Source organism: Trichoderma evansii (assembly GCF_050947405.1).
Source record: "Trichoderma evansii strain SZMC 28006 chromosome Unknown GGI43scaffold_20, whole genome shotgun sequence".
Lineage (NCBI taxonomy): Eukaryota > Fungi > Ascomycota > Sordariomycetes > Hypocreales > Hypocreaceae > Trichoderma > Trichoderma evansii.
The window spans coordinates 460561-483574 of NW_028145186.1; the positions used below are offsets into that span (position 1 = coordinate 460561).

General features: G+C 50.5%; 8 protein-coding genes across 8 annotated transcripts; 5 read left to right on the forward strand and 3 right to left on the reverse strand.

Annotated features, from left to right (window-relative positions):
- The first annotated feature begins 651 nt into the window (after positions 1–651).
- GGI43DRAFT_182474 (coiled-coil-helix-coiled-coil-helix domain-containing protein) lies at positions 652–1732 on the forward strand. Its single transcript, XM_083199846.1, has 2 exons — positions 652–1116; positions 1236–1732. The coding sequence occupies exons 1-2, from the start codon at positions 929–931 to the stop codon at positions 1474–1476; spliced, it is 429 nt and encodes a 142-aa protein (XP_083057678.1). The 5' UTR covers positions 652–928; the 3' UTR covers positions 1477–1732.
- A 23-nt stretch (positions 1733–1755) lies between these two features.
- Positions 1756–3863, reverse strand: GGI43DRAFT_182503 (ubiquitin-related domain-containing protein). The gene is made up of 4 exons (XM_083199847.1): positions 3604–3863; positions 3490–3542; positions 2075–3367; positions 1756–1998 (listed from the first exon to the last, which is right to left on the reverse strand). Exons 1-4 carry the CDS (start codon positions 3680–3682, stop codon positions 1960–1962), a joined length of 1464 nt encoding a protein of 487 aa, XP_083057679.1. The 5' UTR covers positions 3683–3863; the 3' UTR covers positions 1756–1959.
- A 1179-nt stretch (positions 3864–5042) lies between these two features.
- GGI43DRAFT_386604 (cytochrome oxidase assembly protein SHY1) lies at positions 5043–6551 on the forward strand (the record flags this gene model as incomplete). The annotated part of the gene is made up of 4 exons (XM_083203816.1): positions 5043–5289; positions 5417–5926; positions 6191–6296; positions 6452–6551. 4 exons carry the CDS (start codon positions 5043–5045, stop codon positions 6549–6551), a joined length of 963 nt encoding a protein of 320 aa, XP_083057680.1.
- Positions 6552–7076: 525 nt separating this feature from the next.
- Positions 7077–8984, reverse strand: GGI43DRAFT_424818 (centromere kinetochore component CENP-T-domain-containing protein; the record flags this gene model as incomplete). Its single annotated transcript, XM_083208425.1, has 2 exons — positions 7077–7929; positions 8002–8984. 2 exons carry the CDS (start codon positions 8982–8984, stop codon positions 7077–7079), a joined length of 1836 nt encoding a protein of 611 aa, XP_083057681.1.
- Positions 8985–12333: 3349 nt separating this feature from the next.
- Positions 12334–14409, forward strand: GGI43DRAFT_413066 (Mob1/phocein family protein). Its single transcript, XM_083206877.1, has 4 exons — positions 12334–12529; positions 12704–13083; positions 13208–13319; positions 13410–14409. Exons 1-4 carry the CDS (start codon positions 12507–12509, stop codon positions 13945–13947), a joined length of 1053 nt encoding a protein of 350 aa, XP_083057682.1. The 5' UTR covers positions 12334–12506; the 3' UTR covers positions 13948–14409.
- Positions 14410–17232: 2823 nt separating this feature from the next.
- Positions 17233–18876, forward strand: GGI43DRAFT_386607 (amidase signature domain-containing protein; the record flags this gene model as incomplete). The annotated part of the gene is made up of 1 exon (XM_083203817.1): positions 17233–18876. The coding sequence occupies one exon, from the start codon at positions 17233–17235 to the stop codon at positions 18874–18876; it is 1644 nt and encodes a 547-aa protein (XP_083057683.1).
- Positions 18877–19722: 846 nt separating this feature from the next.
- Positions 19723–20644, forward strand: GGI43DRAFT_182796 (PDCD5-related protein). Its single transcript, XM_083199849.1, has 3 exons — positions 19723–19939; positions 20010–20116; positions 20189–20644. The coding sequence occupies exons 1-3, from the start codon at positions 19829–19831 to the stop codon at positions 20484–20486; spliced, it is 516 nt and encodes a 171-aa protein (XP_083057684.1). The 5' UTR covers positions 19723–19828; the 3' UTR covers positions 20487–20644.
- Positions 20563–22490, reverse strand: GGI43DRAFT_183110 (ubiquinone biosynthesis protein COQ4). The gene is made up of 3 exons (XM_083199851.1): positions 22383–22490; positions 21880–22321; positions 20563–21471 (listed from the first exon to the last, which is right to left on the reverse strand). The coding sequence occupies exons 2-3, from the start codon at positions 22166–22168 to the stop codon at positions 20825–20827; spliced, it is 936 nt and encodes a 311-aa protein (XP_083057685.1). The 5' UTR covers positions 22169–22321; positions 22383–22490; the 3' UTR covers positions 20563–20824.
- Between the last annotated feature and the right edge of the window lie 524 nt (positions 22491–23014).

Sequence of the window (23014 nt, forward strand, 5' to 3'; positions counted from 1 at the left end):
TTTCTACTGGTCACTAACCAATATGCCTTTATTACAGAGCGACAACAAGACCCTGAGTGCTAAGCTGGCAGAAAAGATTGCCGAAGAACGCGCCAAGGCTCTTCTCAAATCAGCAGCAGAGAGCAAGAAGCGCGGCGCAGATGATTCTGCGCAAGCTACTGGCTCTGAGGCCAGCGGATCACCAAGCCAGAATAAGAAGCCCAAGACAAAGGGCAAAGGCAAAAACCGGAACTGAAAGAGCATTTTTGGTTCTCAGGAAAGAGCTTCTTTTTTGCTAGCGATTGAATTTTTAGATGGCAAACAACTGCGCATATCGGGGCGTTACGGCAAGGAATATCTTTTTTTATTATTTTGGAGGTTTATTCACAGTTGTCAATTGGAAGCATCTCTCTCAAGAGCATCTATTGACGACTGATTAAAAGGGAAATTATCTGGCAAAGGGACAATTTGGGCTTTGAGGCGCTATTAGAGATTGGTCTGCGAGAGTCTGAACTGAAGACTACCTAGATACACTGCACTATTATCGTTGTCTTTACACATATCCTCATACAAAACAATAGATGGGGAAGACTATTTAACAAGCCATCTAATTGAAGAGAAGAATACGTGTAACAGTCAAGGCGAGCTTACAGCATCCGTACCTCGGCTTTAGGTGTCCATTGAATCCCGTCCATCTTTATATCGGCTTTAGAATCTTCTCGCCGCTGGAAATTCTCGGCCCTCCGTCCGCCACCCCAATAAAATCCGTGTAGCGGGGCACTAACGCCTGCCACGAGCGCAATCATCGCCCCTCCCATTGGCCCGATAAATCCTTCCCCCAGCATTTATACGTCTCTCTCTTTTCCAGCTTCACATTGTCAAAATCTACGACTCATAATCTTTTTTCTTTTCCTCAACACCACAAACACCCCCCAAACACTCCATCGCCATGCCTCGTCAACGCTCCTCCGCCCGCGCTCCTTCGCGCCCCACCGTCTCTGCTCCCGCGCCCCAGCAGCGCCGTCCTGCGACCACCATGGCTGCTCCTCCTCAGCAGCACGCTCCCACTGCCATGGCTCCTCCTCAGCAGGTTTCCCAGGGCCCCGGACTGTTCGGCCAGATGGCCAGCACTGCTGCGTATGTCAATTCCTTCTCCTAACCTTCTGTTGGCCTGTCATCTTGTGAAAGACGTCAGAATCGCAAAGGTACTACATTCGCTAGAGACTCAATAAGCTGACCTTGTATCTCGCTCACAGTGGTGTCGCCATTGGCTCATCTGTCGGCCACGCCATCGGTGGCCTCTTCAGCGGTGGCTCCTCCGAGCCTGCTGCCCCCGTCCAGGCCCAGGCCGCTCCCCAGCAGGAGCAGTACAACAACTGCGCCGGTGCCGCCCAGAACTTCACAAAGTGCCTCGACGAGAACGGCGGCAACATGCAGATCTGCAACTGGTACCTCGAGCAGCTCAAGGCTTGCCAGGCTGCTGCCAGCCAGTACTAAGGAAGAGGATGACGATAATGAAGCATAGCGGCACGGCCTGAAAGATTTATGCAAAGAAGCAGTGAGAAGAACCATGTAAGACTATATCGAGACGAGCACGCTTGTATATACGAACACGCATATGTATCCATATGGGGATGGGACGTGTGCAGATACAAAGCAGAATATCTGCCATGAGGACGTCGGCATTGGATGCCTAATACTATTACGGCAATATAGGAAAGCATTTTACATATGCGAGGAGAGGCGCATACAGAGGATTTGCTTTATTGAAAGAAAAAGAAATAAGGAAAGAAAAAATCCCTATAGAAACGCCCGGCTCTTGAAACTTATAGTTGTATAATACACAATCCCAATAAGAAAGAAAGAAATCAATAACAAAGATCCCAATTAAGCCAAAAGAAAGTATTTCTCAGTTGATGAAATATGCTATGCAGCTCTTACACATGTAGATTCATCGTACACTCGTTTCCCTTACATCTTTCATGATTCGTCTTCGTCTGGCCGCGGCTCAAAATTTAACTATAGGCAGTACATGGTTAGATTGGTCATTTCCAAGTAAAGGTGAATAATGGTGAAGAAACAAAGTAATACATACCGAATTGCCATTATAAAGCTGGTGATCGCGCTGCCGGTCCGCCAAATTCTGCAACCCTCGAACACGACGACGTCTCTCCTCAGACGTCGCCCGCGCTGTCGCATCCGATGTTCGTTCCCGCTCACTCTCCCTCTCTCTGCGGCTTGGGGTCTCCTCACGCTGTTGGTCACCACCAGCCAGGCCAACCAAGCTCAGGATCCATATAAAGAAGCCGAGAATCTTCCGCAGAACCCTTGAGAAGAAGGAATCTTGCACCTTCTCTCCGGGATAAGCCGTAGAATAGTTTTGGACGGGAATCAGGACTAATGTCGAAGATGGGATCAGACCAAGCTCGCCGAGCGATCTATTCTCCTCTGTTGAATCAATGTTCTTGTTGGGAGCCGGCGTCAAGACCTGCTTGAACGTGTAGGGGGATTTCTTCTCTCCTTTATTCTCGTCGACCCACCGCCTGACTTCCTTTAGGGGAGCAGCCGTCTTGAATCGGGACCGTATGGTTGAGCCGTCGAACAATCGCACCTGTATTGATGCCATTTCAGACACCCTGGTTGTAGAAGGCAGCTTGCTCTCCTTGGCATTGACCAGGGAGGCAGCAACGTCGCCAATCTTTTGGTTGTCAATCTTCTGCTTCTCCTTTGCCTCTGCCCGCATCCGTCTCTCCTCTCGGTCATCTTCTATCCGCTTCAGGATTCTCCGGCGCTCCTCCTGTTCCGCGGTTCGCTTCTTCTTGAGCTCCTCAGCTTGTTTGTGTACTCTGGCGCCGTCTGTGTCTGCTCCTGCCTGAGCCTCAGCCTTGGCCTTTTCCTGTGCCTTGATGCGCTCTTCTTTGGCTCTCTTCTCGGCTTCTTCCTTTTGCGCTTGGAGCTTGGCTGCCCTCTCGGCGAGAATGCGGCTGACAATCTCTGACTGCGCGGCGGCTTGTGCTGTTGTGGGAGGGATCTGGGTCTGAGATGGAGGCGACGGAGATGGCGAAGGTGAAGTTGAGATCGAGTGTGACGCTGGGGCGGGGGCTGGTATAGGGGCAGACAGTCTTGTCGGTGAAGTGGTGGGCGAGGCAGCGGGCGAGGGCAGCGATGACGCCGGCGCTGGAGGAGCGGCGTTGAAGGCGACGAGGACTCGGCGGAGGAAGTCTTCCTTGCTGGTGCCAGCGGCGATGTATTCCTTCAGCTCGCCATGCTTCATGATGACGACGGTCGGTGTCTTGGGCAGCGGGAAGATTTGCGACAGGTAGCCAGCTTCGTCTGAGCCTGCGAGGAGCCGCAGAGCGACGGCTTGAGTCTCAATCAACTTTGACAGCTATGGATTCGTTAATATGTCAATGTTAGCAACGTGTCTGTACCATGCGGGGGAGTGCGCCAAGAGTAGACAGAAGATGGTTGTTGTCGTTCCAAATATGCAGGTACACGGGGTAATCTCACCGAGCTGTCTTGCAGATATTCAGTCTCCCATGTCTTGCTCTCGTCGTTTTCATCTAGTAAACCAAACAGTTAGGCAAAGATGCCAAGTTAATAAGACGCATTCGTAAAACGTACTAGTGACGAAACACAGCACCAGCTTCTGTTGTCCGACGGCCGTCGAAATGCCCTCCTGCAGGCTCCCCTGGTAGAACATTGCGTTTGCTTTTTGTTTTTCCGTTTGTGTTTTCTGCTATCATATGCTTTTCGCTTTCGTCCAAAATCGCGAATTACTCGTTTCGGGAGGTAGGAATAGAAGAGGAGCGGCGGTTCGGCGTGGATGAGAAATGGAGGAGGGGAATCGCAAATGGCCGGGTTGCCGAAAGTCGATGGTGACAAGCTTGGGGTTCAGACAGGGATTGGTCTTCCGCCTCTCCCCGCAGCTTGGAAAAAGAGGGAAAAAATCAAATAAGAAAGGCCCTCTAAAGAAAGGAAGAGATTAAAGGACGATAATCCTTTTCCTCTTCGTTCTTTTCGCTCTTTGTTTTTCTTTTCTGTTGGGGTCTCTGCGGCAGTGTCAATGACAACTTACATAGTAATTAGCTGGCTTCTTTTTATTGGGGAAGAGACGACGGAAACCGATGACGAAAGGACAGCAGCAAAGGGCCACGGCGGACTAGCCCCCAAACAGAGCCGCCAGCGGTCCAACTCCACTAATCACGGATGGGACTCTGGACTCTGGACTCTGGACTCTGGCCCAGCAGCGCTGACGCTCCGCCGAGGCCGTCCACTTTGAGCAACGCGGCGTTGCTGCTTGTGGCCACGCTGTGGGACTCTTGTGCTGCTGCGATTTGCCTGTGCTCTTGGGCTCTCTGGCAACCGATTTTTTGTTGGGAGGGGACGGATGGAAGGGACCTGCACTAGTTCACGATGCTAAACGAGCGCTTGGGTGGTTTCTATGGCGATGGCAATTGACTTCTCCACTGCGAGAGAGGACAGGCGATTGTGCAGATTCACTTGATGGCCTGGATGCTTGGTTGTGGCTTTTTTGGTGTTGATGTGGCATCATTCCAGCAGCGCGTGTAAGTCAGATTCCAGGGCTGCGGCAATGTATTGAAAGGCTATCGGCTTCAAAGGCAATTCTAGCTAGACGGATTCAGTACCCGAAACAATGGCAGGGCTACAGTACAGCTGAAAAATGAAAAATAGCATGAGAAAATCAGATCCCGAGTGTTCAACAAAGTCTGGTCCAATAAAAACCCAAAGAGCACCACATGGCGATCCAGGCAAACGGACCCAGTCATGGCACCTGTCATCTGAAAAATACATGTGCTTGACCTAGAAAATAGGCTATTGCCGGAGTATCGGACAAAATCAACTAGCGACGAACCTCTTCCCCCGCTAAATCGCCCGTCTAGGCAGGCGGTCAAGCTCCCGAGCAAGCAGCATCCCAGTGCATCATCCAATCACTAAAAACAATCTTCTCACTATTGACGAGGAGCTCAAACAGCTCACAATAAGGAGAAATAATAATAAAATTTCAATTACATGCGGTATTTCCATTGATGCCAAACGCAATGAACTGCGCACAGCTTCTACTGCGCAGCCTACGGGCGAATGGCCGCAGCGCCTTTGCCAAATCTGCTTCACAATCTCAATGCTTAAGAACGAGACCAGTACCCCGAACTATCCACCAAAGACATATATCATCGACTGTCCCTCGATCCAACAAGGCCGATGATCCCAACTTTGTATCGATTGTCGATCTGCAGCCGCAGACTGTGCGCGCGGGCAAGCGCCATGGCCCAGGAATCATTCTTCTCGGTTCGCAGAGCCCTACTCCTACTCCCAGATGTCCTCGAATCTTGTATATACGTCGATATATATGAAAATGACTATATGAATAGTAATAGAGTCTGGCTAACAATACGCCTTCTTCCAAAATGAACAGCCCTCATGCCCATCACTGCCTTCATCCTCGGCACATGGCAAGTCCAGCGCCTCGGCTGGAAAACCCGCCTCATCGCCAAATCCGAAGACCGTCTCGTCCGCGATCCTCTCCCCCTACCTCCACACATCGACCCTGCCGTAATCAGCGAGTTCGACTTCCGCCGAGTCCTCGCCACGGGTACGCTGCGACACGACCAGGAGATGCTCGTGGGCCCGCGCATGCGCAACGGCGAGGACGGCTACATGGTCATCACGCCGCTGGAGCGCAAGGACGGCTCTACGATTCTCGTCAACCGCGGGTGGATCAGCAAGAAGCATCGCGACCAGAGGACAAGGCCGGACAGTCTGATCAAGGGAGAGGTCACAATCGAAGGACTACTGCGCGAGCCGTGGAAAAAGAACAGATTTACTCCTGAAAACAGGCCCGACAAGGGAGAGTTTTACTTCCCCGATGTCCACCAGATGGCTGCTTTGACTGGCAGTCAGCCGGTGTGGGTAGAAGCTACTATGGGTAAGTGAACCAAGCCAGCCATCCACCCTCATCTTGATCCATCCTATATCAATCACCAATTTCCCGTCCCTAAAGCACCGGCAATTCCAAAGCAAAGTCCCAGGTATCCATCCCATAAAGCAAACATCCCAAAAATATCTCCAAGCTTTTCCAAAGCTGTCCAGAATTCCTGTCCCTCGTAAACAATCAGTCCATCCATCCATGCATACACCCATGTGTCCTTGATAATCCGTCGCTAAACAATGAAAATGAAAATACTTCTAGAGCCCGAATTTTTACGCATGATGGACTATGAAGCCCGCGGCATCCCCTTTGGCCGACCCGCTGAGGTGACCCTGAGGAACAACCACGCCCAATACATCTTTACATGGTAAGTCAACTCGCAACAATCTTGGTCCATCGTGCTCTATTTGGAAAAGAAGCAACACAACATAAAACAAAATAAGCCAAAGCCAAAGCCCAAAAAGCAAGCAGATAAATTTCCTGGGGCACTCCACCGCTAACTGAATCGATCAAAATTCACAGGTATGGGCTGAGCTTTGCCACGTCAATCATGCTGTACATGGTGCTCAAGAAGCCCCCGTCCAACGTTGCACGCCGTGTCCGAGCTAGCGGGCACATGTAATGGCAAGACGGTGTAAGTGTAAAGAAGGGGCAAAGAGAAAAGGAAAAGAAGAAGCGTCTACCACTCGTCGTCTTCAACTTTCGTCTTGGCCCTAATAGTCATCATCCTCAGGGAACACCAGGGACTCGTCATCAGAATCGCCATCATCTTCCTCATCTCGCTTGCGCTTCGAACCTGTATTAGAAGGAGAAGGTGGGTTCGGAACAAAAGAACGAAGATCATTGATAGTTTCTGACTGGGCATTGGCAAGAGGTTGCTGAGCATGTGTGCCTGACTGTTGGGCGACGGGATAAGCAGACTGGTATCCAGGGTTATTGCTTCTCAGCAGCTGCTGAAGCTCCCGCGGAAGGTTGTGGCTAGCCAGGTGGAAAAGAGATTGTTCAGCGTTGACAACGCGTTGTCTATTAGTGTACATTATATTGTTAGCATCATGGATGGAATGGCATCATGGAATATTCCCCAATCAACATATAGATAGAGATATTGTACAATGAAAATAAAGCAAGAAAAGAACCAAGCAAGTACTCACCTATGCATTAGAGCAATAAGGTCACGCTCCTCTACTACACTTCGTCTGGCATGTTCCGCGTAGGCACGGAGATCGTCGCCGAGCTGCCGGAAGAACCAGTCAGACGCGCGGGAAAAGGTCTCCAGAGCGTCTGCAGCCAGTCTCTGGTGGCCCAAGGCCGAGTTCTGCGCAGCATTTTGAACAACCTGTCGCACAAAGGTGCTTGCTACTGGAGGATACTGGATGCCGTGCGCTGAGACTCTGACCTGTTCTCGTGCTCGTGCCCGTGCTCGGGCCTGGGCCTCTGCTTGAGCTTGAGCTTCTGTTTCCGCCTCGACCCGGGCACTCTCTTCATCATCCTCTCTTCTCCTCTTCCTGGGTCGGCCCGGAGGGTATCCGATCCACTCATCCCCAGGCCTCACCGGGTCCTGGGCAAAAGTCTCTGCGTCAAACCGGGTGAGAGCGTCCATCTCTGCATCGCCAAGATCTGGCACGTGCTCAAAGTCGCCCATGTCGGGGAACTGGTCGTCTGGGAACATGCTTGGCTGCTCAACCGGGAACATGCTTGGCTGTTCATCCGGGAAGATACTTGGCTGCTCATCCGGCTGCTCATCCGGCTGCTCGCCCTGTTGTTCGTCTTGCTGCTCATCGGGCTCCTCCCCGGTCTGCTCCAGCAGCCGGTCCCTTTCGGATTGTCGCCTCTCCATGAGCGGGACATCGTCACTGCCGGGAGTGGGAACATCCTCTGGGACAGCTTCAACGGTATCAACAGCAGGAGACCTCATATAAAAGGTAGTCTGTTCATTGTCGCTCAAACCAGATGGCATGTCAAGGATAAAGTCACTTTCACGACCGACACCTGGGGGAAATCTAAATCAAATTGTTAGAGAGAAACGTATGGTTTAAAAAAAGATCGATCAAGAGAGCGAACCAAACACTTACTGTAAATCTGCAATCTCAGGGTCTGTGGGACCATGAGGTGCAATACCGGGAGGATAAGCAAAGGGATCAGGGTTAGTATCGTCATTTCCATAAATGTCATCCCAAGGAGTGATATCGCTGTCTCCCAGATAGCCAAAGCTGCGCCTTGGGGGACCCTCGCTGGTGGCTCGACGAGGCAGCTCGACTGACTGGATGGTCATGTTAGGGTCCTCCAAGATGGAAGAGTGCGGAGGCTGCAGGTCATCTGAAGAGTTTTCGTCAATAGGCAAGGACAGTCGAGGCCTATCAATGGGCAGCTCGTCATCGTCGTCGCTATTGCGTCGGCCTGCGCCTCTTCTGCTGCCGCTGGCTCCTCTATTGCCAACACCATTGGGAGAGGGCTTATCAGGAGAGGAAGAAGAATCAATAACTTTGCTGGTGGGAGCCAGAGCTCGGCCAAGATTGCGTAGGATCAGCATTGGCGTCTCCCTTTGTTCTCTGATGCTCTGGCGACGGGTTCGACCAGGCGTAAACATGGCTATGCGGCGGTCTTCAAGGGCTCTGCGAGCGGCCATGGCATGAGGAGTGGGGGGAGCTGGAGTGTTGAGGGAAGAATGGGGGTAATGGGGATTCTGGCGATAACGCTCATTGGGCGTGTTCATGGACAAACGATTGATGGAGGGTTCAAGGCTCCTGGCCCGCCGCTGTATGGGCGTGTGAACCGGCGTTTGGTTCACATCTCTGGCCATGTCCATTATCTCGAGGTCCATGGTTGCAATGCTGGAGGGGGGAGAAGGAGAGGAGGAGGGAGGGGAATAGGGCTCAGGAGTAGAGTCGTCCTCTGAAAGACCGTCTTCGGTTACTGCGTCTGGTGGTTTATTCTCGTTCTGAATTCTGCGAAGTTCTCGGCGGTAGTGATTGAAACTGGGCCCCGAAGGATGAAATTCCAGAAGATAGTCGTCTGGGTCGTTGTTAAGTTGATAGTTGAGCTGGAACTCTGACATGAAAGAGGGTTTGTGTGAAACCGGTGAAAGAGGTAGGACGAAATAGATTTTCTGTCTCTACAGCAACAAAGTAATGCTGCTGGAGAGAGGACAGAGCAAGAGTCGCGGCGCGGCCCTGAGAGATGTGGTTTGGTTTCCTTCTTTTTGTTTGTGAAGCAGGAAATCGCCTTTTATAGACGATTCAATTCTCACTCTCACCAAAAGCTAGAGAGGGCTCGGAGACTGAGAGAAGCGCGAGCTGCATAGGTAGTTGAAACTGGCGGAACAGGAAAGTTCAATTGGACAAGAGCCGATTATCGGGATATAGAGCACAGACACAGACGGTCAGAGCACCAAGAAAAGTGGTGGGGAGGCACAGCAGCACAGCAATAAACGGCAATGGACAGCACGAGATGCAAGCAAGAGGCGGAGGATTGGCCGTGAGAGCTGCACGTTTTACAGCTGCTGTTGAACCCCAGATGCGGGCCGTGGGGGGGACTGAGCGCTGGGATTGGGCTCTGGGCTGTACCTCCGTATGCCGTGCGGACAGAGGCCAATCCTCACAGTGCCGTGAAATGCAGTTCCATGATGTTGAGTTTAGAGTTGGGAGTGTGACAACCTGCACGCGTCGATGTTTCGTTTCTCGCTGGAGTGGGACGCGGCATGCGGCAGGTAGACGGTACTTGGCGGCGCTTAGTCACGGACCTGATCTAGGCGGGGGAGCCTGGTAGCGGGCACCTGGCGTGAGTACAAGGCGAAAAAGCAAAAGTCGAGAAGAGGGAGGGGCGTTATCAACACAGTTCTATTTTAGTTAGTTTTTAGTGGTTCTCTGCACTCGATAGCACGCAGCCTGGCTGTTTCGTGAGTGTGTCTATATCTCAGTGGCTTATACGCCTGTAGCTTAAGTACCTGACAGTTAACAATAGGTGGTGGCTATCATAAATTCAAATCTACTAAGGTACGTGTACTACAAGTATTGGTACGTGGAATTGATATGTGTTACTACACTGGTGCTTGAGAGAGATACATTCCTTGCGTCATGTCGTAGCAAGTGGCCACTGACCTCTATCTGCCTTGTCCCCTTCATCAGTCTCTCTCTCCCAGCAGCATCACCATCATCAGCATTATCTCACTCTCTTCCTCACGTCACTTCTCAGCTTTGCCTTGCACCAATCAGCCGTGCCGCCCCGATATTCGCAGACTGTGCATGTAGGCACATGCACATGTGCCCGTCCCGTACGAAAATCTCCCCAAAGGTGCGAGCAGGTCCGATGAGGCACAAGACGAGATCTTTCCTCCTCTCTCCCCTCCTCTAACCGCCAGCCTTCCTCCTCGTCACTATACACTACCATGTACGGATGGTCTCTTGCGAACTCATTCTCTTCTCAGTCCAGCATCTTTAGCCAATTGACCCTCTCTTGCGGCCTAGTTCCATGCAATCCGTGACCGGTGTGGGCTCCCAAGTGGGTTCCCTTCGGGCCAAGCAGCCAGGCTCATGCAGCCCGCCATGCAGCCCAGCTTTCCCGGACGCAAGGGAGAAATGGATACGAGAGGCCCGGATAACGTCACGAAGGCGAAAGCACATGCGAGACGGGAGACTGGGAGTGGGTTGGCCGACACTAGCGGGAGAGATGCCGCAGCGAGAATAGGATGCGTGGGAGCCATGCTTTTCTTTTTTTTTTCTCCGCCCTCTGTCTGCCCTTGCTTGTAGTGCTGCAACCATTTACAGGCGCAGGGCGACATTCCTCTAGTTTCAAGCTTGTATCTACAAGTAGTATGTCTCAGAAACTAGTGCCCGACGCCTCAGACCGGACCCTACATACGATTGGCATCGTGTGCATGTAGCCTGGACGAGTCCAGACATGGTGGCTCATGTGCAGAAGCCAATTAAGCAGGTATCACCTGATATATTACAATAAGTGCATGCAGCCGGTAGATGAGTGCCTCGTTACAAGCGTAATAGACGCTGCTACCGACTGGGCGAATACTATCAGTAGTATTACGGCTATATTACCACCACAGCAATATTGGTTTAGTGTGGTAATGGGCGCTTTGACATAGACAGGGCTCGACTTGCATCCATCCTCTCCCACCTGCATATGTACGTCTCTCACCGGTCCAATCCTCCGACCACCCACTCCACCGAGTAGTGGGTGTACAGCGTGGAACAAGAGTCATCCCGGTTGGAATATTTGATGGGGTGGCCTTGTAAATGAGTCGCGGCGTCAATAATAGAGGCAAAACAGCCACACGCTGCGGGGCGACATGTTGGAGGGAGGGGATTTGATATTTTTGCGATGAATGAAATCGGCATGATAATGCGATTCCGGCAGCTTCCCCCCACTGAAGGCATTCGGCATTCTCGTCACATTTCTTTCAGCTGTTGCTTTATTTAGCTTGCTGGTGGCTGGAGTGGCACAGAGACTATTACTAGTAGTACCTGGAGCTGCTGCCCAATGACACCTCTTTGCACTCACCAGTTGGCACATTAATGCTGGTACATACTAAGGCATATCAAGGATGCCCGAAACATGCAGGCAACTCGATAGACCAGCTTCCTATGCTCATGCGAGTGAGCTGGTAGCAAGCCCAGATACCTCGTTTGTGGGGTTCGCTGGCTTCTCTCTGCAGCTTCTATTGGCTAGCAATGCCGACTTACTCAGCCGTTCCTCTCACAAAGCTCATCCGGCAGCAGAATGTGGCTGCAGCTCAGGAAGTCAAATACTGTTTGTACCTAGGTAGGTAGAGAAACCACTGTACCTTAGTTGCATAATTCATAGCAGAAACCCCAATTCCCTGCCCGCACTGTAGATGAGACGTCCCGGCCTCTGCTCCCTTTGAGTCACAGCGCAGTACTCTGTGCCCGGTAGCAGCACGATATTCCGCAGGCAGGCGTTGACAAGAGGTACCAGCTCCTAGCGGTATGACACCAGTATTACTGTGTACACTGACTAAGAATGCAGGCTTGGATGGTTCCGGAAAATGACAGTCCCTTGAAACGATGCTGTGACACCCGCCCGGTGAGCTGTGCTTGCCAGCAGAATGCCATGATCCATTATGCCTTTTGCCCAGCACTCCCATAGTATAGCGAACCGTCTCCTGGTGTTGAAATTCAAACTTGTTAGTGATAATCACTTGGGCAGCATCTTCCAGCTCATGAGAGTCAGTCCAATTTGAGTTGCCCATCACCACGCTGCCAACCACAAACTGCTAGTGACTTGCTCTAAAAGCGGATATGCCATGCTACTGTGTAATAGTGCTAGGTCCCGCTGCTGTTGGATCTTCCCGCCCGTCTTAGTGCCCAGCCCAGAGTCCAGAATGCGACTCTAGTCCTCCCCAGGCTTCGGGGCCTCTGCTTATCTAAGAACTCTCTATGCCCCCTGCATCTTAGCGGCTGCTGTGCTCAGGGGAAATCCAGCCTATGGCCCTTCTTTTTCCCTTGCCCATCTAAAACTCCCCGCCAATAATCACAAGCTCACACTGTTTACTCAAAGCTGCTTTGTTGCGCTGCTGCTGTACCACCACACCACCACCACACGCGCAATGTCCAACCTCTTCTCTGGAATGTAAGCAAAGCCCACGCCGCCGACTGTCGCTGTTTCGCCGTCTCTGCTTTTTATTGGATCCTCCTCTTTGTGGCTTCAGTCTATTACGTGGCTCTGCCATTGTACAGCAGCCAGTTCTTTTTCCAGCTGGATTGATTGTTTGTGTGTTTGCTAACTCGCGTGTTCCGAAACCAGAAAGGCTCAGATTCGGGGAACCTCTGCCAAGGCAGGGAATCCCGTCAAGAGCCCGACCGCTTCGGAGGCTTCAGCTCACGCCCAAGCGCAAGCGCATGCTCAAGCGCAAGCTGCTGCCTCTTCCCGGTCTGCAGCCGCCGCGGACCACCATCCCTCAATCAGCTCTGTGTCCAACTCAGCAGCGCCTAAAGTGTCTCTCCCCGAGTCCCTGTCCTTCGCAAAGTCAATAGACGCTGTGGTCCCGACGCCGCTCGACATCCCTCGGCCGCTACCGCTATGGCTCAACACAGCCTGCGCCAAACACATTGTAAAGGGAAACTTCATGACGCTGAGTGCTCGGCCAAAGACGGTTGAGCATGGCGAGTGGGTAGCACATCAGGGTACGCTTCTAATATCAAACCCTAGAAACAGAAAGAAAGAGAAAAAAAATCTATAGAGAGGAAGAGAGAGAGAGAGAGCAAAAGGCGTGAAGCAATGGTATATTCTAACGCCTTGTAATAACAGTGGTCGAGCACTACCGTAACCTCTGGAACTTTGTTCGAGTCCTTCACGAAAAGGAAGAAGACGGCAGCAGCATATGCAATCCCGCGACATGTCCCAAGATGTCTGCCGGCAAGTAAGTGTCGTCACTACCTCTACAACAACCCATTGCGGTCCCCAGATGGAAGTGGAGTGCCTTGGCTAATGCATGCGCGCATGCGGATAGGAACCACTCCTATACCTGGCTCAACAAAAATCACGAGCCGGTGGAGCTACCAGCCTACGAGTACATGAGTCTCATGCAGCGGTGGATGTCTGGCAAGATTGACGACCCTGCCCTGTTCCCTACCGACCCAGACACGGTGTCGTTTGCCACCCATCCAGACTATACCAGCACTACCCTCCAGCAACTCGGCGGATCCGAAGACTGGTTTGGAGGCAGAAGCGGTTTTCCCAAGCAGATGGGCAGTACTTGCCAGCTCATCTTCCGTCAGATCTTCCGCGTCTATGCCCATCTCTACTGGGACCACTTCGTCGAGCCCTTCTATCATCTCAACCTGGAGAAGCAGCTCAACAGCTGCTTCAGTCACTTTCTCCTAACCGCAACCACGCTCGATATGTTGCAGCCTTCAGAGTTGGAGCCCATGCAGTACCTTATTGATCTGTGGGCTGCCGACGGCACATTCCCACCGGAATCCAGGCCCTATGCCTACGCCAACCTCGAGCGCGGCCGATACATTCAGAGCCTCAGCAATGGAGCTTGATTGGATCCAAGGAGCAGGGGAAGAAGGACCCGACTGCAGATGTAGACCGGCGATCCACTTATTGCGTGTTGTGCGCTGCAGCAAACAGCGAGAAACTACACGGCCCGATTTGACTGGCCTCATGGACTCTCAAGCCGACGCAAGTGGGCATGAGAGGGCGTGTTATAGAAGATAGAATGTGATGGAAAAAGAAAGAATGAGAAAGACAGCTAACTAGGGCGCACCATTTTTGAGACATCACTAGTAGATAGGATGATCTGATACCATAGAACCAGGGTTCTCAGGCGATTATGATTATGAGAACCATGGCCTCCTCGAACACTATCTGAGGAGTATTTAGAGAGGGACAAATTCTGACTCCCTTTGATTTGACTGCTTAATGAAAATTGCTAGATTTAGAGATACCGTCTATACGGAATACACTACAAATTATTGCACATAACTACATAGATATCACGAAAGAAGTTGACCAGTGTACAAATGTGTGTAGGCCAATGCCCTGCCAACAACCTTATGGTGTGTATACGGCTAATACTGGTAGCTGGGAACTTACTTTCAAGCAAAGGCATTTCTACCGCCAGCAATACTAGGCACAGATACTATTGAGTGAAATGTCTTGAATGATTTCACCGACGTAGCATATACTCCACAGATAGCGATGCATAGTCAGGCATCGTGCAGCTGGCTCTATGCTGTCGCCACCACTCGTACTCGTATGCGTATATCCTTGAGCAAAAGTGTCACTGCTGCATGACCAAGGAAACTTTGGCATAATGGGCAATAAAAATGCCACTGACGTCTACCTACGCCAATAGCAGTGTTCCGATCGTGGGAAAACCAAGGCTACTACCCCCATCCAGAGCCTCGTGAACAAAACTGAACCCCTGTAGCAAGAATAGGCGTCCTGGCACACGCTACCTGTGACCGTCGCAATTTCCCAATCCAGTATTTCTTGAGAGAGAAAAAAAGAAAAGAAAAGAAAAGCAAGACAGACGAAAGGGATGAAGGAGAAACCCCGGTTTCCTTCCTTCCTCCAGGACGTGGCTGGCAGTCATTGTATGCCAGATACCGGGTTCAACTGAGACCTGGCGTCTGTTAGCTCATCCTTAGTTCAGGCTACAAAGACAAACAACATACAGTTGCCATCGTGGGGGCTATGAGCCTATCACTCTCTGGGCTGGCCGGCATTATCCAGAGCGCAGGATCCATCTATATCGGGTAATGAGAATCGTCGACTCTGGTCGAGATTTAGGATTTGAGACCGGGCAACGCTAATCGGGAGAATGATTTAGTATCTTCATCGTATAGGAGTATTGGCACCCCTCCCCCTGGGACCCTTTTTTATGTATGTCTTGGTTTTCTGAGGCTGAGATGGATGCTACCTCGGACTAGTGAGTGGTTAGTATACGAGCAGAGAGTTGCTTTTTCTTTAGGTCTGATGATTTTCGGAGAAAACCCACTTAGCTGTCTGAGCGATCAAAGCCAGATAGAACCCTAGTTCCAGTGTGACCTTTGAGGAGCTTGAGAAAAACAAGGCGGTTGTCTCACTCTTCCCTTGATACCATCAAGTTGCTCAAGTATCCTCAATGTACTCTCTGTCTATCCTAGTTCCTTTGGGATCCAAAGAGTTCCAGATCATGTATATAATCTCACTCGTTAATTCCCACCAAGAAGAGCTGCCAACGTAGTTAAAGGCACGTACACCTATCTGAACGGAGAGGCAGTGGGAGCATTGTTTCCTAGATAGCCATATACCTGCCTCACTGATATGCCCTGTCAAAGCCGAGTTGTGACAAGGGACAGCCAGTAGAGTCCAAGGATCCACCACACGTACTACCATTGCAACAGCAGGAAAAGCATTGCCTGATTTCCTGTCAGAAGTTCCATGATTTTCAGGTGCATTTCAGCTGCGAGTCTGGCGGCTACCCAAGGCGGAATCTGGCGTCATAGCCGGGGATGGGCTATTCAGTCCGCAATATTGCGTCCGAAAATCGCTCGCCCTCGTATCTCACCAAAGTGTCTCCAGTAATGGCAACATAAACTCCATTCTGTCTTGGATGGTTAGGGAGAAATGGAGTAGAAATGGGGCAGAAAAGTGAGGCGACGGTGTCTTGGCAGACCTTTTGCTTGTTTGCTTCAATATACTGGATCTAAAGAAAGACATCCGTATGCCAAGGCGAATCCTCCTGAAGGGCTAGACCCGGCTCTCAGTCGCTGAATGCCGTGAACCAGGGACATTAGGCTGTGTATACCACGCCTGTCCCGGCTGATCAGTACATCTTTCTCAAAATGGATTTGACAAGCTAGTGGCGTGAAATCTTGGTTGCCCTCCGCAAGTTCATCCAGATATGCCGAGCCTGCTTATCCCAGTTCTTCGATTCACGCAGCCTCTTTCGATTCGAGATGGTGTACGGTGCCTCCACCCCCCTCCACTTGGCGGCTATGTCGGCTGATGTAGAGGATTCAGGGAGCATAAACCGGTGTGATGAATCTTGACCGGTTGCATAGAGGTAAATTGGTGGCGTCCAATCCCACCTCCAGAATGTGAGTGTAGGTGCCATCAGTACGCAGCAGTACCACCAAGCTTACTAGTACAAGGTACCAGATACCTGTTCAGGTATTCCAGAGCAACCTCGATGACAAAATCCGACAAAGCTCTATGATACACACTGTATTATTACTTTGGATCTTTTTGGAAAGCTCTTGTATTGTCATCTGCCGTAACGAAGTAGTTGTAGTGATAGCCAGTAGCTGGATTACCAGAAAACGAAACGAGAATCATCTTTGTATTATTGTAATGACTCCAATTTTAGCCATATTAAGATTAGCTGGATAATAGGTACTAGAGAAGTATGTCGCCGAAGGATGTCATCGAAGTCTGTCAAAAAAACATGTAACAATATAACCACATAAAATGTATGTAAGTACGCAGTGAATAGCAATGATAGCTTCGAGCGTAATGCACAGAGCTAGGACCATCGAATCTTGAGCCCTTGCATAGCCTGCTTGTTGTCTCGAACTGATATTGCAGAATTGGTGACGCCTATTATGATGAAATAGTCAATGTTTGCTTTTACCCCTGTGTTACCCAATTTATGGTCTTCAGCTCACCACTCTGAACAACTCAAGATATTTATATTCAGCCACTACGTGGCTGCTGTCTCTTTGTCTTTACACCCTCTCGTCCGTTAATCCCCTTCAAGCAATGCCACATGAGATTTTCTGAGCGTTTATCAACTTTCAGCACGTTTATTTTCAAGGCAATTCACTTACTCAGCCGTAATCATGAATAACAACTTCAACATCCCCAACGCACGTTATGCGCTGCCGCTGCTAATGGACGCAACGCTTGACGAGCTGCGAACCGGGCTGGACGCTGGCCACTTCACCAGTCTTCAGCTTGTTCAAGCTTATATTCGCCGAATCCAGCAAGTCAATCCCCTATTGGATGCCATCACTCAAATCAATCCAGACGCCTGCAGGCATGCTACCCAGCTTGATAATGAAAGGGAGCAGATGAGGCGCTATTCTCAAGTCTTCAATCTCGGCCCCCTGCATGGCATTCCAATTTTAATCAAGAACAGTATTGCAACAGAAGACAATATGGACACCACAGCCAGTTCGCACGGCATCATGGGAGCCCGCGTGCCGGAGGACAGCAATGTTGTTTACAAGCTGCGTGATGCTGGAGCCATTATCCTTGGGAAAACAAGGACTCAGTGGTCTACCCTTCGTGACGACAGCTATGACAACTATGTAGATAAATGGACTCTACCTGGAAGCCAAACTAAAGGAGCATATTTTGAGGGGCAGTGTCCAAAGGGCTCTTCTGGTGGTTGCGCAGTGGGGGCTTCAATAGGCCTTGCGTGGGCAGCTTTGGCCACTGATACTGACGGCTCCATCACCATGCCAGCAAGCCAGAGTAATGTGGTTGGCTTCAAACCGACGGTTGGATTAACGTCGCGGCATCTGGCGATTCCTCAGGCGTTGAGGTTGGAGTCAGCCGACACACTGAGGCTCGAATCAGTCGGCACAATGACTCGAACTGTGAAAGACGCAGCGTATTTAATGAAAGCCATCATAGGGCGAGATAGAAAGGACCCGTATACGGCTCGGATTCCCTTTGATATCTACCCTAACTATGTAGCGGCATGCAGGGAAGACGGCTTGCAAGGAATGAGAGTCGGCTTCTTGCGATCGCTGGCGTGGTTTTTTCAAATTTGTACCTACGACTTGTCATTAGAAAAATTCAACCAGGCTTTGGATGTGATGCGCAGAGCTCAAGCCACAATCGTCGATGGCATCGTCCTTAATGGGGCTGTCAATACGGACTTGGACTTGGATGGCAATCATCATCGTCGCTGTGCCCTTGATTTCTCTCTCGACTTTCCCAGACATCTTTGCAATTTGAAAGAGACTCCCAAAGACATCTATTCATCGATTGACCTGCGTGACTTTGCTCGCAAAAACCCAAAGGAACCACATCCCTGTTGTCAAACAAACGTTTGTGCGAAAGTCAAGACGGAAAAGGACGAGAAGCCGACAAGCCAAGAGCTGCCTGAGCACGAGCAGGGATATTTGGACGAATTAGGCGTCTTGACCGCCTTCAAGGAATTTGAACTTGATGCCCTTGTTACATGGCCACACATCGCCGCCACGCTCTGTTCGCGGATGGGTAACATTTGTGCCATTACGGTGCCGTTTGCGAAGCTGGGGCCGGAAAGACCTATCATTCCGAGCGATGATGGCTCGATTGATTCAGCCCCCAATAAACCCTATGGAATTTCTTTTATCGGGACCAGCTTTCAGGAAGAAAAGCTGTTCAAAATAGCCTACGCCTTCGAGCAGCTGACCCAAGCGCGCAGCAAAGTTCGTCCAATCGTCGCTCCGAGGACTGAGCTGGAAGACTTTTTGGTACGCCGAGGTTAATGGGCTCTTGGTACGTTTGTGTCGACTGTTTGGTCTTGTTAAACGTGATAGCTGATTGACAATAGCGTTACGAATAAACTGGCAGCAGAAATCTCGCAGACTTGGATTGTTGTGTTTGGCTTTGACGAGTGCCAGTTTTCGCAGCAGATGTTCTTGTTTGCGATGTGGCAGAAAACGAGGCACCTGTGTGCGGAGAAACCACGAAGATGAGGTATTAGCTATTATTGTGCAAGTATACGCAGGGCATGGTGAATTAGATTGTTTGGTATATTCAGAAAGATGGTGTATAGACTGAAATGATTTCCATCCATTTGACTCTGATTTCACGTCGTTCGTAGGGTAGGAGGGTTCGGGCTGAGTACTGCATGACGTTGCTTCCCCTTTCTTGGATTCGATCAAGAGGTAATATCTTAATGCTGTTTTTTATTATACGTGAGTGGGAAAAGAAAAGGTTGAAATGTTGGCATTGATGAAAGCAGCAAGGTCCAGTGTTGATTTCACATGGCACTTAGCTGTGTATTCTGCTTTAGAAGGCAATAACGCCCAAGCAGAATTGGTTATAGATGCCTCCCAGCACATATAATTTCATCCATGCTATAACATCAATCTCCAACTTGTAAAATTGTTTTCTATCAATCCTTTAGCAGCAATATTATGTCCGATTTTACCTGGAGCTGAGTCTAATACAAGTTGTTGACCTCATTCCCAACTGCTAACGGCATCGTCCCACACCCAATCAGCAGCCATCATTTGGTGCTACGAACGTCACGATCATCCCGCTGAAGCAATCACTAGGATATACTTTAGGTGATTTTAACGATTGATCTATTTAATTAAAATTTGAACATTTCACCTTTCAAACTTTCAGCTATACGAATTGACGCCTAGAATACATATTGAACAGAGGCGGTGATCACGTGCCCCAGAAGCTGCCCCTCCAAAACTCCAAGCAATGCTCCAATGCCCCGCAACCCGGTATGACGATCTTGGCCAGGCAATCCTTTTGAAAAGTAAACAAGTTGCCAGCAGCTCTCTCGACATGGACGAATCAGAGCTGGAACAGGTTAGTCTCTGCTACCATTAATATTCTTGCATTATTCAAAAGTCTCATACTTGATAAACCAAATATACAGATCCGAAAAGCTCGTCTCGAGCAGCTCAAGGCGCAAGGAGGTGGTAACGGCGGCGGCGGAGGTGCTCGTTCTGGCGGCGGTTCAGGCCAGGAAGAGAGACAGAGACAGTAAGTTTGAATTCCTTATAGCAGCTTAACCTGAGAAAATACCATAAACAAGAATATTTCAAGCTAAAACAGCCAACTCTCTCCTCTTAGACAAGCCGAAGAAGCCCGACAGCAGATCCTCAACCAGATTCTGCACCCTGAAGCTGCGGACCGCCTCGGACGCATCCGCCTCGTCAAGGAGCAGCGCGCAACCGACGTCGAGAACCGCCTGATTACACTGGCACAGACCGGCCAGCTGCGACAGAAAGTGACCGAGGAACAGCTCAAGGAGCTGTTGACGGCCGTGGCGGATAATGAGCAGCACGAGAAAATTGTTGTGAGCAGGCGCAAGGGCTGGGACGATGACGATGACGATTTGCTGGATCTATAAGCGGACATGCCATTTTTTTCAATTTTTTTTTTTTTTACTCATACGATGTTGATTACGAATACCTATTTCTCTCCTAATTTCTACTACACAAAAGGGTGGAGCTGTATAATACATATGTAGAAAGAGAGAGAGACAGGAGCCAAAGGAGAGATCAAGTATATACAGTTTCATGAGGGTTGATCTGATCCATGGTGTTGACAAAAACTAAAAGTACATGTATACATTGTCATGAGGGCTGCCCCAGCAGCTGGCATAACACCAGAGAATAACACAATAAGAGAAGAAGCCAATAATACTGTACAGCACGTATGGTAGTGATGGTATCAGCATCATCACTATCAAAATCCCTTGGCTCTCATCTCCTTCAATCGCCTCTTCTCCTCCTTCTCCCGCTTGCGAATCGCTCTCAGGTCCGGAGGCTGCTCAATACCCAGCTCTCTTCTCAGGTCCTCCACATCTCTCTCAAGCTCTTCCTCCCAAAAGACATTGATGATGTCCTTGCTCCTTACGCCATTCTTAACCGCCCACGGTCCGTACACTCCGAAAAAGCGTCGCCTCTCGGCCGGCTTCAGGGTGGCCACGGCCAGCATGCTGAGGCCCGTCATAGGCAGCAGCGTGTTGGCGAATTCAAACGCCTTGAGCGCCACCTCGCCCTCTCTAACAGTGGGCAAGCCCGTCAGGGCGTGGTAAAAGTCGTGACACTCGCGATACCGCTGCATCACGTAGGCGCACTCCTCGTCGTCAATGTACTTTACAGCAGAGCGAGTATCTGGAGACACGCCCTCGCGGTCCAGCCACTCGACATAGGCGCGGCCCACGGTATTGGCGGGCAGCGCGCGCAGGGCTGGGATGGACAGAGTCTTGGAGCTGATCCGGGGACGCAGGCGAAGGATGCGGCGGCCTGTGGGGTGTGCGAGCATGGCGTCGCGAAGGCGGTAGATGAAGTAGGGGGTTGCCGTGGCTTCGCCCAGGGTGGCTATGAGATCTGCAAGATTCCGCATCAGCTGAGGACTCGTATCCATCATGTGTTTGATTTTCATCAGTCTCCATCTCTGTGCCTCCCCTGGCACTTGAGGCTTTGTTCAAGTGACTTCCTTCTCACTCCACCTCCGCCCCTCATGGACTTGGCTTCTCACAGGAATCTTGGTACTCGTCTTTCTTTATGGAGGGGGGGTGTCAAGTCTTGTCATACGAATCTTGTAAAAAGCGGAACCCCAGATTGTTTGCTTTCCTCTGCTAGTGTGGGATATTGACGGGTAGCAGAGGAAAGATAAGGGGAAGTAAGAAAGCAGGGAAACCGGCATTGCATTGCGCCGACTTCATGTAGCATTACAAAGGAAGAAAGAGAATCAAGTAGAACGAATTAGAAATAGAATCAAAAAACGCAACGTACCGGCGCGGTAGGGGTTGAAGAGCGACATAATGCCGGATCCAATGGCCATGCCGGCCTGCTCTATCTTGGTCAGAGGCACATGGCCTGGATACTTGGGCGGTGGCCGGTTGAGCGCAGAGAAATGGCGAACGCTGGCAGTTGCAGCCACTGCTGTGACCCTCGATGGATGGCAGATTGCAGGTCTTGGAGCGCCCGATAATGATCTTGAAGCCAGTCCTGATGCTGCTGGTCCTGCTGCTGAAGCCGCAGCCCGAAGCCCATGTCCGACTCTAACCAGCGGCGCGTCCATTTCGAGTGTCCTTGGTGCAGGGATAGCGCGTCAAGAATGCGGTGCGCCGCGAGCGGCTGAAATAGGACCAGAGACAAACAAAAGCAAAGCAATGAGAAATGTGGTGACTGATCACGGAAGCCGCCGCGTGTGCTTCGGAGCTGTATCTCTCCCCTGTCAAGCCATTAGTCGTGCACACCACCCCGATTTATGTCTCTTCTTTCCCACTGCTAACCTTGTATCTTCGCTAAATTTCAATTGAAAGGTACAAGCTTGTGACAGCTGGATGCTGGGCGGGAAACAGAAAGGAAAGAGCTTGAATTGGAGTTGAAAAGAACTTAGTTTGAGGATCAAGATTTTGGGCCGATCGGATGACTGCCGGTTTAGTGACAGTCAAAGTGAGCCGACTCAGCTAGAGCTAGGAAGCTTTTGTGGGGGCACAAGCTTAGCTCCAGGTCCTTGGGCCTGTCCTGTTGAGCACCTCCATTATTCTGAATATTGTCTTGTTTTGAGCATTTCTGATATCATCTCTTCCTGTGAATGATCAGCATGGGGTGTCTGTGCCTTTGTCTCACTGTGTATCACTGCTCATACGTGATTCTATGTCCAGGGCCCACAGACACTAGATGAGCCAAATACTGCAGTAATACTACGTACCAGCATCCTACGAATCGTATCTGTCATGTAGCCAGCAGCCAGTAGCAAGCAGCGAACTATAAGTGCCGTGGACTAAAGTAAATTGGGCTCGAATAGCGCTTTGTGCCTTAGTCCTTATCGAGAATAAAGTACGGTAGCATTGTGCTCTTGTCAGGCACATCCCACCTGTTATTCTCCGTGCCTGTTCGTAGAAGACACACACAAGCACCA

What these genes read in the sequence shown, in the direction of transcription:
- GGI43DRAFT_183110 (XM_083199851.1), bottom strand. Translation starts at nt 22,168, where the DNA reads ATGGACGCGCCGCTGGTTAGAGTCGGACATGGGCTTCGGGCTGCGGCT. An exon ending in CTTCAACCCCTACCGCGCCG is followed by an intron (nt 21,472 to 21,879) that starts GTACGTTGCGTT and finishes GGAATCTTGCAG; the next exon opens with ATCTCATAGCCACCCTGGGC.
- GGI43DRAFT_182474 (XM_083199846.1), top strand. Translation starts at nt 929, where the DNA reads ATGCCTCGTCAACGCTCCTCCGCCCGCGCTCCTTCGCGCCCCACCGTC. An exon ending in CAGATGGCCAGCACTGCTGC is followed by an intron (nt 1,117 to 1,235) that starts GTATGTCAATTC and finishes TCTCGCTCACAG; the next exon opens with TGGTGTCGCCATTGGCTCAT.
- GGI43DRAFT_182503 (XM_083199847.1), bottom strand. Translation starts at nt 3,682, where the DNA reads ATGTTCTACCAGGGGAGCCTGCAGGAGGGCATTTCGACGGCCGTCGGA. An exon ending in GGTGCTGTGTTTCGTCACTA is followed by an intron (nt 3,543 to 3,603) that starts GTACGTTTTACG and finishes TTGGTTTACTAG; the next exon opens with ATGAAAACGACGAGAGCAAG. An exon ending in AATATCTGCAAGACAGCTCG is followed by an intron (nt 3,368 to 3,489) that starts GTGAGATTACCC and finishes ACGAATCCATAG; the next exon opens with CTGTCAAAGTTGATTGAGAC.
- GGI43DRAFT_182796 (XM_083199849.1), top strand. Translation starts at nt 19,829, where the DNA reads ATGCTCCAATGCCCCGCAACCCGGTATGACGATCTTGGCCAGGCAATC. An exon ending in ACGAATCAGAGCTGGAACAG is followed by an intron (nt 19,940 to 20,009) that starts GTTAGTCTCTGC and finishes CCAAATATACAG; the next exon opens with ATCCGAAAAGCTCGTCTCGA. An exon ending in CAGGAAGAGAGACAGAGACA is followed by an intron (nt 20,117 to 20,188) that starts GTAAGTTTGAAT and finishes AAGCTAAAACAG; the next exon opens with CCAACTCTCTCCTCTTAGAC.
- GGI43DRAFT_413066 (XM_083206877.1), top strand. Translation starts at nt 12,507, where the DNA reads ATGTCCAACCTCTTCTCTGGAAT. An exon ending in TCCAACCTCTTCTCTGGAAT is followed by an intron (nt 12,530 to 12,703) that starts GTAAGCAAAGCC and finishes TTCCGAAACCAG; the next exon opens with AAAGGCTCAGATTCGGGGAA. An exon ending in CGAGTGGGTAGCACATCAGG is followed by an intron (nt 13,084 to 13,207) that starts GTACGCTTCTAA and finishes TTGTAATAACAG; the next exon opens with TGGTCGAGCACTACCGTAAC.